General features: G+C 49.6%; 4 protein-coding genes across 4 annotated transcripts; 3 read left to right on the top strand and 1 right to left on the bottom strand.

The window, feature by feature from the left end:
• Nucleotides 1-1,009: 1,009 nt before the first annotated feature.
• CLUP02_04763 (uncharacterized protein) lies at nt 1,010-3,746 on the top strand (the record flags this gene model as incomplete). Its single annotated transcript, XM_049283774.1, has 4 exons — nt 1,010-1,639; nt 1,701-2,440; nt 2,837-3,420; nt 3,622-3,746. The coding sequence occupies 4 exons, from the start codon at nt 1,010-1,012 to the stop codon at nt 3,744-3,746; spliced, it is 2,079 nt and encodes a 692-aa protein (XP_049140917.1).
• Nucleotides 3,747-5,503: 1,757 nt separating this feature from the next.
• On the top strand, nt 5,504-10,324 carry CLUP02_04762 (ABC-2 type transporter; the record flags this gene model as incomplete). The annotated part of the gene is made up of 8 exons (XM_049283773.1): nt 5,504-6,347; nt 6,402-6,714; nt 6,773-7,548; nt 7,609-7,894; nt 7,948-8,630; nt 8,693-9,279; nt 9,336-9,722; nt 9,779-10,324. The coding sequence occupies 8 exons, from the start codon at nt 5,504-5,506 to the stop codon at nt 10,322-10,324; spliced, it is 4,422 nt and encodes a 1,473-aa protein (XP_049140916.1).
• A 507-nt stretch (nt 10,325-10,831) lies between these two features.
• On the top strand, nt 10,832-11,837 carry CLUP02_04761 (uncharacterized protein; the record flags this gene model as incomplete). Its single annotated transcript, XM_049283772.1, has 2 exons — nt 10,832-11,074; nt 11,136-11,837. The coding sequence occupies 2 exons, from the start codon at nt 10,832-10,834 to the stop codon at nt 11,835-11,837; spliced, it is 945 nt and encodes a 314-aa protein (XP_049140915.1).
• A 126-nt stretch (nt 11,838-11,963) lies between these two features.
• CLUP02_04760 (sugar transporter) lies at nt 11,964-12,104 on the bottom strand (the record flags this gene model as incomplete). Its single annotated transcript, XM_049283771.1, has 1 exon — nt 11,964-12,104. One exon carries the CDS (start codon nt 12,102-12,104, stop codon nt 11,964-11,966), a length of 141 nt encoding a protein of 46 aa, XP_049140914.1.
• Nucleotides 12,105-13,278: the final 1,174 nt, after the last annotated feature.

Below are 13,278 nucleotides of genomic sequence, written 5' to 3'. Positions count from 1 at the left end.
ATATTTATAATAAACGTAGTTTAAAAAATACGTATCCCTTATACTTATTTTTTATTTATTTATATTTAACTAAATTAAGCTTTTATAAAAGTATTTAGAGATTCTATTTTAAGTATAATAGCTCCTTAATAGTAGTAATTAGGGGGTATATTACGTAATAAGAATAGTAATTGCATTTTATAAAGTACCTATTACGTACTAAATTACGTATTTATTTTAGATATCGTGTATATAGACCTTTTCCTTTTGTCTATTTCTACTTTAATAGTTAAGCCACTTTTACCACACTCCGTATGCCCATTGCTGCGTGCCATAACTCGTGACACTCTTCTATCCCTTGCCCCCCACGGCACGAAGGCATGGGTGGGATGGCCTGCAGGCACAATGCCGATGTCTGTGGTTACTGTGGATAGGTGGTATGAGTTCGGGAGAGGGGGGTAAATGGACGAATTAGGCTGCTCGGCCGAACGCCGAACGATCCGGATCCCTGGCCGTTTTAGACCCCAAGCGCGGCGTTCTCTACACTGTTTCTTAGCTTGGCAGGGTCTCTTCGTCAACTTCACCTTGGCATGAGCAACCTCACTCGTCAACTGATTTTAGAGTTCTCACTCATCGGCAGAGGCTTAGCCAAACCAGGCATGGGGTGAGCTGCCATATGGCATCTTGACAGATGAAGAGAGGCATGGTTCTCCTGGCCTTCCCGGACGCCATCCCGCAAGCTAAGAACGTTGCGCCCGTTGGGCTTCAAGGCTCCCCAGGGAGGCGTTACCCCGCGGACGTCGGACATCTCATGCCGGACATTGGTCTACTAGCGTTTACCGCTCGCTTGTACAAGTAAAGAAGCCAAGCCAAGAGTGAACATTCCACGATGGCTCATAGACCACCGTAGCCTTTCTTTTTGACTTGTCTTTTGGCGGAGGAACAACCTGGGTTCAACGGGCAAAGTCGGCAGGCACGACGGTCATGATAATCTCATAATCATCCCAATAACCGGTAACTATCCGCAATCATGTACACACGAACACACACTCTCTCGCCGCTCCCGACGGTTCTTCGACATGGGCTCAAAGCCGTTGTTACGCTCTCTTTTTTCTCTCTCGTCACTTCCTTCACACTCCTGGTATACCTAATTGGCAGACTCGTATGTTGGTATCGAAGGACGAGCCCAAAGAAGGAACAACAACTGTCTGCCATCACCACACAGGTTCCAGTCATCGCCGGTCTACCTCACGAACTCGAGGCTCAGTATAACGCAAACGGACAGACGAAGGGATCGAGAGTCCCGAATCAATTCCTCATTCTCCTACTCAACGTGCTCTTCGCCGATGCCATCCAGGCCTGCGCCTTCTTTCTCGACGTTGTCTGGTTGGTGGAGGATAAGATTACCGACGACTCGGCCGCGTGCTGGGCCCAGGGATGGTTCATCTCTTCGGGTGACCTGGCGTCTACCGCCTTTGTGGCGTTTATCGCAGTACACACCTATCTCACCCTTGTCAGAGGTCTCAAGATCTCGTGCAAGGCCTTCTACAGCACCATCTTTCTTTTGTGGTTCTTTGTTTTGTTTATGTCTGTACTTGGGGTGATCATCACCAACAACGGCGCTGGTAAAGGTGGTTTCTATGTCCGCGACATCACCTGGGTAAGGCCATCTCTCCGGCTCGAGCTTGTCGTAAATCATATGCTTACTTCAATCTTCACAGTGTTGGATCAACTCAGAATATGAGGCTATGCGGATGTACTTGCACTATGCCTGGATGCTCACTCTGATCATTACGGGAACCGTATCGTATGTCTTGGTCTTCATCCACGTTCACCGGGCAGACAAGGCATTCCGAAGCGCCAGAAAGGCAGCCGCTGCTGCCGAAGAAGCCTCATGCGACGGCGTACTGAGTCCCACGACCTTACCGAACGTCATGTCGCAGCACAACCAAAAGACAGAGGTCCACAAGCGTATCCTCTTCCTCTTCTACCCCATTGTCTTCCTCCTATGCACAGCGCCGCTGGCCCTGGGACCTATCCTCAGCAGCGGGGGTATCAAGCTCTCGGCAGAGTACCTCATCTTCGCCGGCTGCATGATCACCTCCAATGGATGGATCGACGTCCTCATCTTCTCGAGCACGCGTAGCGGCATTCTCTTCGACGCGCCCGTCGACGAGCAAAACGTCGGCCTAGACACGTTCAACTTCACGCCCCTGGGCCAACAGTACGGCCACAGGGTCTGGATTGAGGGTGGTGCTTCGAAAGACGACTCGCATAACAGGAAACCAAGCGTATTTCGCAGACCCTCGCGCCGCGCCAGGCTTGGCTCAGAGGCCAGCCACGACCGTAGCGAGAGCCAGACGTCGTTGCACGACCGGGATGTGTCTGGCCTGAAGGGCATCCAGATGGAGACTGTCACTCGGATCTTTGTTGAAGAGGTGGACCCTGCGAAGAATAAGAAGTACGCTAATCGGACGTTAAACTCGATGCCATCTGATGAGAGCGTTGGAGAGCGCGTGCAGCAGAGCATAGACTCCTACAGATGAAGTGCTCAAGTTGTTCGTCGCGCTCACCCTGCTGAGTTCGATTTCGAGAAACGTGGTCGCTGACGAGATTGATGCTTCTTGGATCGGCGTGACTCACTGGCTGCGTTGTGGCGTCGTGGCGGTGAACCTGTTACTTGGGCTGAAGACCAGAAAAGCTGCTGTCTCTCCGTCGACATCTCAACCGGTGTTGGCTCTGGATTGCTCCCTCATCATCCATATGCAACACATCTGTCATCATCAAGTGAGTTGAAGATGGCTCCAACCACTCATCAACCAAGCAAAGGCCAAGCTTCGGAGACAACGCCCTTCAGACAGATTAGGGCCCACTTCGACGATGAGACCATCACTATCTACCAAGCATACAACGCCGCCATCGCAGAGGCAGCTGTCACTGCTCAGAAACTCGACGCATCCCCAAACTTCAAACTCACCCGCATGACCTGGATCAAACCAAGCTGGGCATGGATGCTGTACCGCGCAGGTTATTCATACAAAGATCGCGGCCAGGAGCGCATCTTGGCGATCAAAATGACCCACGCCGGTTTCATTGGCCTCCTTCGCCATAGTGTCCTTACACACGGCGACGATATGGATAAGGGCGATGGACGGGTGCGCGTTCAGTGGGATCCGGAACGCAATGTGCGATTGGAGAAGCTTCCGTATCGGAGCATTCAAATTGGGATCTCTGCTGGTATCTGTGGAGCTTGGGTTGCTGAAGGAATTATCGGCATCGAAGATGTGACGGCCAGAGCGCGGGAGTTGAAAAGAGTCTTGGACGAGCGGCCTGATGTCGGTGATGATGAGCTGTTGGCGTTAGGCCTGGTTCCCACTGAGAAGGAATTCTCAGTCCCCGAAGACGTTGGAGATATCTTGGGAATAGATTCCTTCCTTGAAAGTAATTAGGTTTTGATAACGGCGTTAAAACACCAATCCCTTGACCATTGAGCAGCTACCAGGTATTTGACTCAGATGAACAATGAAGCCCACTTGCGGACGAACGGTTGGTTTGATGAGATCTCTCAAATTCTTGGATAAAGGAAATTCGGCGTCAACTACACTGGAGTTCAAACTTTGCTCAGTATTAACGCTATCCCAGAAGAAGAAGAGAGCCTAGCATATGAAGAAATTCTTCCCTCCAGCTTCCCGGAGATCTGCCGAACGTCAGCCGTGCTCAGCTCCGGACTTGTCCCCGAAGAGTGGGGCCGGCTCACCGGACTTTAGCAACTTAACCGCATTCCGCTTATCTCCAGGTTACCAGGGTTCCCGGTGTTGTCACCAATCTTGTCTGCGATCCTCCCTTGGTTCCTGTGCTGCAACCAAAGTTGAATGAGTCACAGCGGCCCTCTGTTGTGCTACCTGCCTGCATGCATGTATGCGTTGATAGCACGCGTCGCTGGTCAGCCGGAAGACAATCAAAAGGCGGATGCATCTCGACTTCACTTTGAATCGGAGCTTTCACAAGCCATATCCTAGAATGGCAACCTAGGCGCGGAGTATCGGCAGAATTTCCCAAAACTCTGGCTGAAATGATAGTGAGGGGTCGTTGAACTCAATCGAGGGAATCTAGGAAGATTTCGAGATGCAGACGAGAATCAGTGAAACCACGCACATCCAAGACTCTGCTTCACACCGCCTGTCAAGGCGCCTCCAGTCGTTCATTCTCTTTTTATCATTGGTGCCTCCTCATAAGATACGAGATATGCGTAAAATTTCCTGCCAGCTGCCCTGTGCTGCGGCACAAGCACGACACGTTCTCGGCTCGTCGATCAGCTTGGACCGCAACATGTGGGGCGCGTCAGCAAGCTGCAGTTGAGTGGATCGTGTCGAGTTATTAGTCTGGACGGCAACGAATTCTGAAAGCTGTCTGTTCGTTCGGAGTTTGTTTATCAAACCAGAGACCTCTTCAAGTACTTCGGTGTCAAGAGTAGATCTAGTCATCAGCTCTTACGAAAAATGTTGGTGCAAAAAAAGGTATCTGCATTACATATTGTAACATGGAGCGGCAACGACGCTCGGGTAGTTATATTTGCAATGAAACAACACCAAAACCAGGGAAACAACGGTTATAACAGAGAGAAGAAGACAGATCCTAACGGCCAGTGGCCGAGTTGGAAAGTCAATTGAGTCATGGAGATCGCCATCCCTCCTAAAATCCGTGTCGTGCTTCAAACAACGGCACGAACAGCATGCTGTGTAATACTGGGTGCGGGATCCGCCACCACGCTAGAGACGCCACGGCGAAAGTCGAAAGCAAACCCGGCCCCACCCCCAGAGGAATTTGGATTCCGTCTGTGGTGAAAAAAAGGGAGCTTGGCCGTTTGGGGATTAATAATGGACGCTTGTATGAGTTGCCGGAACGAATGCACATGCAAGTCCTCGTTGGCTGGAAAATAATGTTGGGCTCGTATGTCATCATAGCAAACTATGCGTGGGGTTTCCTCCCCCCTCAAGATAGGGGTCCCATCGACTCTTTCACTCTCAGCGTTGGTCATAAATGTTTCCCACGGAGCAGATGAGATTTGATCTGCTCCACAGGGCTTGTTACAACCCTCTTTAGGTGAGCCCTGCATGCCCTATTCTGATTCAAACCCCTTGCTGCTAATGCTGGCAGACCGTCGCGGATTACAAATTTTCCTCCGCGGAGGGCACGTTGAGGACGCTAATGGCAACGCTGCCGGCCGGTGGGCTACATCATGCGGAGTGTCTACCTTAGCCTTCAAAGACTTGACACAATAGACAGGGTGCATTCGATACGCTTATTTGTACGCCAGCTGGTTCACAAAGCTTCTTGAGCCTGACGTCCAAGCCTTCTGCCATTGCTGCTGTTGATCATTTGCATTTTCCACCTCTTTCAGATTTTCTTATCCAACTACCTCGACATACCTGATCGACTCTCAGCGTCATCAACTTGACCAATAGACTTTCGTACTCACAGAGATACCCTTGTCTTTCTCATTTTCTATTTCGACAACAACACCATGGAGGGGGCCGCGAGACCAGAGGAAGACGGCCGCTGGGGCGAAAATGCGGCAGGCGAAATCTCAGTAAACGCCGCACTGGAGGAGTATCACGATCTTGAGAAGGAGTTGAGCACGATTCAACACCGCCATTCTACTGCATATCAACGGAAGCCTTCAGAACACCATGGCGATGCCGGAGGAGAGAGTGACTCGACAATCGCACCTAGTCTACCTGGCAATGACACATTCGACCTGCCCGACTTTCTCAGGAGGGGAATCATGGACATGCGCACACCGAGCGGCGGGCCAGCAAAGAGACTAGGTGTTTCTTTCAAGAATTTGACAGTCAAGGGCATCGAGTCATCGACGAAGCAAGTGACGACGTTTCCCCGAGATCTAGTCAACACATTTGGACCGGACTTTTACCATTTCATCACTGGCATCTTCCCCAAACTAAAGATTCACAAAGAGCCGACTGTCGATCTCATTAGGAACATGACAGGAACGGTGCGACACGGGGAGATCATGCTAGTTCTAGGGCGACCAGGTTCCGGATGTTCGACTTTTCTGAAGGCCATCGCCAACCACCGGGACGAATACGCCAAGGTCGATGGAGATGTACATTATGGCGTTATACCGGCAGAAGATCAACTGGAGCGATACCGAGGCGAAGTCGTGTACTGCGAAGAGGACGATCGGCATTTCCCATCGCTCACGGTCTGGCAGACTTTGTGGTTCGCTCTGAAGACAAAGACACGGAAAAGAGAGCAATGGACGATCCCACTGATTCTCGATTCGCTTCTTCAAATGTTTGGAATAGATCACACTAAGAACACACTGGTTGGCGACGAACATATTCGAGGTGAGCAGGTCAGGCCTTGACAACCTTGAGCCAGCCCCGACTGACTCTTTTCAGGTGTTTCTGGAGGGGAGCGCAAGCGTGTGAGTCTGGCTGAGACACTAGCCACACGAGCATCTGTTGTCTGCTGGGACAACTCTACCCGAGGACTCGATGCCAGCACGGCTCTCAGTTTCGCCAAGTCGCTCCGCGTCTACACCGATGTTAGCGGGAGGACGACCCTCGTGACGCTCTACCAAGCTGGAGAGTCAATCTATGAATTAATGGATAAGGTTCTTGTCATAGACGACGGACGCATGCTTTTCCAGGGACCTGGTGATGAGGCGAAGAAATACTTTGAGGACTTGGGATACCTATGCCCTCCTAGACAGTGAGTGATAGTCGACCTAATATCGATTGGTTGAGAAGCTAACAATCCTGCCCATCAGAACTACTGCCGACTTTCTCACTTCTATCGCCGACAAGAACGCCCGTCATTTCCAACCCGGCCGAGAAGAATCGGCTCCAAAGACACCGGAAGACCTTGAACGGACATTCTTGGAGAGCGAACACTACCAACGCATCCTGCAAGATGTTGAGGACTACGAACGAGGCAGCAGATCAGCGAACAACGACAAGCATCGCATGTTCGCAGCCACCGTCAAGGATGCTAAGAGCAAGACCGTCATCGGCGATTCCATCTACACCGTCTCGTTTTTCAAGCAAGTGGCTGCCTGCACCAAGCGCCAGGCATGGCTTCTGTGGGGTGACCGGAGCTCCTTTTACACGAAGCTCGCCATCATCATTGCCAACAGTCTCATCGTCTCATCGCTTTTCTACGGCTCCGGACAGGACACGTCTTCCGTCTTTGCGAGAGGCGGTGTGGCTTTCTTCTCGATTGCCTTTATCGGATGGCTTCAGTTTGCAGAACTCGTCCCTGCGATTGATGGTAGAACGACGATTGAGAGGCAGAGAGTGTTTGCCTTCTACAGACCATCTGCTGTGGTCATTGCGAGGATGCTCTTGGACTTCCCACTGATCCTCATCATGACGCTCTTGTTCTCCGTACCAGTCTACTTCTTGGCGCAATTCGACGTTGACGCCTCCAAATTCTGGATCTACACACTCATCGTGTACACGGCTACCTTTTGTCTAACAACCATGTACCGGATGTTCGCCTCACTTTCATCCACCGTTGACGATTCTATCCGGTTTGTTGGCGTCGGTAAGTCCGCTTATCCGGCTCAGTAACTCTCTCAAAGATCAATCTAACTGACAATATCAGTCCTCAACATCATGTTCATCATGACGGGATATGTCATCCCCAAACCCAATCTCCTCAGTGACGCCATCTGGTTCGGCTGGATCTACTACATCAATCCCGTAGCATACGGATTTGAAGCCCTTCAAGCCAACGAGTTCTTCGGACGAGAAATGCAATGCAGCGAGTCTCAGCTCGTGCCACGCGGTCCCGGATCCGATCCCACTTATCAAGGCTGTAGTCTTCCTGGCTCGACCATGGGCAGCACCATCGTCAGCGGTCCTGACTATCTACAGGCTTCGTTTCAATAGTAAGATTCGCATACCAGTTTCTCCCTCATAGGTTCACACTGACAATATGTAGCTCGAGAGCGAACCTATGGCGTAACTTTGGCATTATGATCGCCTTCACCGTCTTCTTCCTCGCCATGACCGTTCTGGCTGTCGACACGATTCGCTTCAAGGGATCTGGTGCCCAGTCCCTGATTTTCGCGAAACCCCGTGATGACAAGAACGTGGACAACGAGAAGAGCAGGCCTGCGGAAGAGACCGACGAGGCATTTGAGCCCATCGGCGACGGCCAAAGTGTTTTCACATTCAAGGACATCAACTATACAGTCCCTTACGGCAACGGCGAACGGCAACTCTTGAACGGCGTCTGCGGATATGCCAAGCCTGGGAAGATGATTGCGCTGATGGGCAGCTCGGGCGCTGGCAAGACGACTCTTCTCAACACCATCGCCCAGAGACAAAAGATTGGTGTCGTTACGGGGGATATGCTTGTGAACGGGGCTAGCCTGGGGCCCGAGTTCCAGAGAGGCACTGGTTTCTGTGAGCAGAGAGACATCCACGAAGGTACCGCCACGATCAGAGAGGCATTGGAGTTTTCTGCGCTTCTTCGGCAGGAACGTGCAATCCCTCGTGAGGAGAAGATTGCGTACGTTGATCGGATCATTCACCTTCTGGAACTGTATGATTTGCAGCACGCCATCATATCTTCCTTGACCGTGGAGCAGAGGAAGAGAGTCACGATTGGAGTTGAACTCGGTAAGCCTTCTATCTGATGAAGTCCTCGCTTCACCTGGGAACCTCAACTGACATACGACTAGCTGCTAAACCAAGTCTCCTGCTCTTCCTTGATGAGCCCACGAGTGGTCTCGACAGCCAATCTGCATTCTCCATTGTCCGATTCCTCCGAAAGCTATGCGACGCTGGGCAAGCCATCATCTGCACAATTCACCAGCCCTCTTCCGATCTCATCGAGCAGTTCGACATGATCTTGGCCCTCAACCGAGGCGGCAACACTTTCTATTTTGGCCCCGTCGGCACCAATGGCTCAGTTGTCATCGACTACTTCACACAGAGAGGCTTTCCTTGCCCACCAAGCCGCAACGTCGCTGAGTTCATCCTCGAGACGGCATCGCAACCATCGATCAAAGATGGCCAGCGCATCGACTGGAACGAGGAGTGGCGCAATTCGGAGGAGCACAGAGCCATTGTTGCAGAAATCGATCAGATCACTGCCGAGAGACGGGCTCCGCCAGAGAGGTCGACGGCGCAGACGGAGTTTGCGGCCTCGACTGCCTACCAGTGCCTCCTTCTCACGAAGAGGATGTTTGTTCAACACTGGAGAGAGCCCCAGTACATGTATAGCAGAGTATTTGTGCATACGATCATGGGTATCTTTAACGGATTCGTAAGTTTGGCAACTGGTTCTCTCTTGAATTGTGGCAGGTACTAACTTCTTCTTAGACATTTTGGATGCTTGGAAACGACATCGCAGGCATGCAGAACCGCATGTTCAGTGCCATTATTCTCATCTTCTTCGTACCTCCCACAGTTGTCAACAGCGTCGTGATCAAGTTCTTCCAGAACCGAGATCTGTGGGAAGACCGCGAACTGCCTAGTCGCACATATGGCTGGTTTGCATTCTGCACAGCCAACGTTGTTTGTGAAATCCCCATGGCTATCGTATCTGCCACCATCTACTGGCTGCTGTGGTACTTTCCCGTCGGCTTCCCCGCTACTTCGTCTGTCTCTGGCTACAACTATCTCATGGTTCTCGTCTGGTCTCTGTTCCAATCCAGCTGGGGCCAGTGGATTTCCGCCTTCGGGCCCTCATACTCCACCGTGTCGAACGTAAGCAACTGAACCATACTTGCGCTCCGATTTCTTTCTAACATTGACAACAACAGATCCTGCCCTTCTTTTTCGTCATGATCGCCATCTTCAACGGTATCTTGGTGCCATATGCCTCCATGCCTTCATTCTGGAGGTACTGGATGTACTACATCAACCCAACAACCTGGTTCAGCCGAGGCGTCCTCTCGGCCGTCCTCCCACCGGCAGTGGTGCAGTGTAGCTCCACAGAGTTTGCCAGGTTCAATCCGCCTCCAGGCTCAACCTGTGGCCAATACGCCGACCGGTTCGTCAATGAGGTCGCGATGACGGGCTACCTGGAGGACCCTAACGCGACGTCCAATTGCGGCTACTGTCCATACAATAACGGCGGCGAGTACATGCAGACGCTCAATGTCCACAACAGCGATAAGTGGCCAGCTTTTGGCATCTTGGTTGCCTTTGCCGTTGCCAACTGGGCTCTTGTGTACTTCTTTGTTTACACTGTTAGAATCCGGGGATGGTCTTTTGGGATTGCGACGATGACGAGATGGTGTTCAAAGCTTTCAAGCAAGATCTTTGGGCGCGGCAAGCAGAGCACCACCGACCGTACTGAAGCTTGATCTGGATGGAAGTACATAGAGTAGACTCGATTGAACATCGCGAATACGTAAATCATCTGTATAATAGTAAGACCCAATCCTTCGCAGCTTGGGGTATCCGTCTTCCTCGCATCATATGCCCCAAACGAGACTTGCTTGGCTTGCATCCAGCACAGCCGAAGGAATACATAGGCTCGCTGCAGAATGACGCGACTGTCTTCACTTCGAAAACGACAAACGAATGAAGATCTTGGACGTTCCCGTGTGACACACCCCCACCGGCGCTAGCTGCTGAGGCTTCTTGCAGACCGAGATCGACGTCTTCAGTCGGGGATTCTGAGACATTCATTTAGCACTGCGGCCCGTCGCGCCAGGCAACCTACCCCCATGCTCGACGCGTCTTGCAGAACATCAAAATCGGGCTGTCGCCTCTGACACTTGCCATCAAAGGAGCTTGGGTTCGTAGCTGGTTCTTTGATTCTGTGTTTGTCTGTCTGTGCCTCTGATTGGAGTGCATCGCGCTTCGCCATGTCTTTGAGCACATTTGGAGGGGATGCCATCATTGGTGAGAAGCACGAATCTCAGCCTACTTTCGAACATGTCCCCGGCGCTTCTCTTCTCAAAGGGTTCCCTGTGTCTGCGGACATAGAGCGATGGTGCTACCGACACAGATCGCGGGATAGTACTGAACCAACGCTAGGGGTAATATACTTCGACACTGGTAGCGATGCGAAAGAGTACCTGCAGATCAAAGCCGAGGTGGCTGCTAAGGTACATACATCACTCTACCTAGTATGGATTGAGAGGATTGAACTAACATTAGACTATTTAGGCTGGAATTCGATACATATCACATCGACTTCCGCCTGACGCGTCGGCCGATGAGACGCTCGATAAAATTGCGGAATTGAATGAAGACGAAACCACCCATGGCATTCTAATACAGCGACCTCTACCACACCATCTCGAGGAACGCGAAATAATGGGTAGCATTTACACCAAAAAGCACATTGAGGAATACGCAAAGGGATATGCGACCAATATTGCAGCGGATGCCCTGAGACGGCTACTTGACGCCTACCAAAAAGCCTGGATGCTCGACCTGACCATCGTCCTGGTGGGAGGCACTAACATCATCACGCCAGGCTTCAAGGCGGACTTGACGCGCCATCTTCCCCACGTCGAAATCCTGGAAGCGATCGATGGTAGACTGGCTAGCATCGACTGGAAGGACTCCAAGCGCCACTTCGTTATTATGACAGAACGGAACGAGGGCGGATCCATCAAACCGAGCATGATTGGATCTGGGGTTAAGCTGGTAGTTGACCTCGGTTTTGATGTGAAGACCAAAATGGGTGATTTGGATCCTGGAGTGCACGACATTAGCAATCTTGTTGTCGTGCCTACTCCAGGAGGAGTGTTACCGGTCATCATTTGGCTCATGATGGAACGCACGATCAAGGCAAAGACACGCCTAGACTCCCCTCGAATGTGCTATCCTCTAGGCACGCAGACTGGATGTACAGTCTCCTAAGCGCCCCTAATTGTGGCGTACGAAGTGTTCAAGTACAGAAGGCTATCATCGACATTAATCACTAATTCAAACTTCTCAGAGCTTAGTAGCTCGAGTCGAACACCGAATAGATTAGATATCGATGTTTCAAGCCTTTTCCACCTCACTAACTCCCATACTAACTTCTTTCGTCAACTCATCCCCTTGAATCAATCCCAATTGTTGCCTGATAATTGCCATTCTGGTCATGTCCGCCTCGCCTTGATTACCACCAAAAAGCTTGTCCATCTCTTCGATCCGAACTCCCTTGGTTTCGGGAACGAAGAAGTAGACCCATACAATGAGAATTACACAGAACGCTGACAAGTTAGTATTAACTCATGCACTCGACAGTCCAAGAAGTTTCTGACTTACCCAGGAAGAAGTAGAATGTGTCGGATTGGAAGTCCAATTCGACCGCGGCATATAGCCGACTGCGCAGGGGCCAATTAGGGGCCCTATTTACGATTATCGTAGCTAGCCTAACCTACGGTTAGAACCTCCTTTTTATACCTACTACGTAGATATTTATATAGTTTAATTAATCTCTTCGTTAACTATAGTTCGAACTAACTACCCTATAATAGGGATATTAATACTAATTAATAGTTAAACTCTATTATTATAGATTAGTAAGGTATCTCGCTATATAAAAGAGACGACCTCTTAATACTATACGGGATAGGAGATTTATACTAATTAACTTTATAAAAGTAGATAAAAAAGGAGGCGATTTTTAAATACTATACGGAATTAAGTAATTATAGCCCTTTACTACTTACGAGAGGTCGACGTTTATTATATTAAATTACGTTAATTAACGGAACTAGTTAAGTAACTAGCCTTTTACTATTACCCCGAGTAGCTTTTTTATTAAACGACTTTTCTATAGCCGGCCCGCGATTAGAAATTAACTAAGGAAACTATTTAGAGATTATAAAGAGCACGAGGCTTAAGAAGCTAGAAGTATATAAGATAATAGAAATCGGTAACTAGTAAAGATCCTAAGACTAATTACTATATCTTTTTATAATAATATAAACGTCTACTACTATTATTATTAAAAAGAACTATTAAAACCTACCCTTTTTTATTAAATAAAAAAGAGGATCTTAGTAAGTACGATAGCTAGCGATTTAAAAAAGTAATAGTAATCGCTAAAAATAATAAAAACGAGAGTAGTAGCGAGATAGCGAGAAGAAGTAGGAATCTCTTAGACCTTAATAAATTCGTTAAGTAGTAAAAGTACGGATTTATTACGACCCGCGCGCGGATTAAATATATCCTTATTAAGATTAAATACGCTAATAACTATTAATATGGGCATAAGCTAGAGTACGACCCTTAGTAAGTTAGGGTAAAAAAAAAGAGGACGAAACCCGATCTTAAATAGAATTTTAATCCTTTATAAGTAAGTAAATAT

This window comes from Colletotrichum lupini, chromosome 3, assembly GCF_023278565.1.
Source record: "Colletotrichum lupini chromosome 3, complete sequence".
Classification (NCBI taxonomy): domain Eukaryota; kingdom Fungi; phylum Ascomycota; class Sordariomycetes; order Glomerellales; family Glomerellaceae; genus Colletotrichum; species Colletotrichum lupini.
This window is presented reverse-complemented; position numbering and strand designations above follow the sequence as displayed.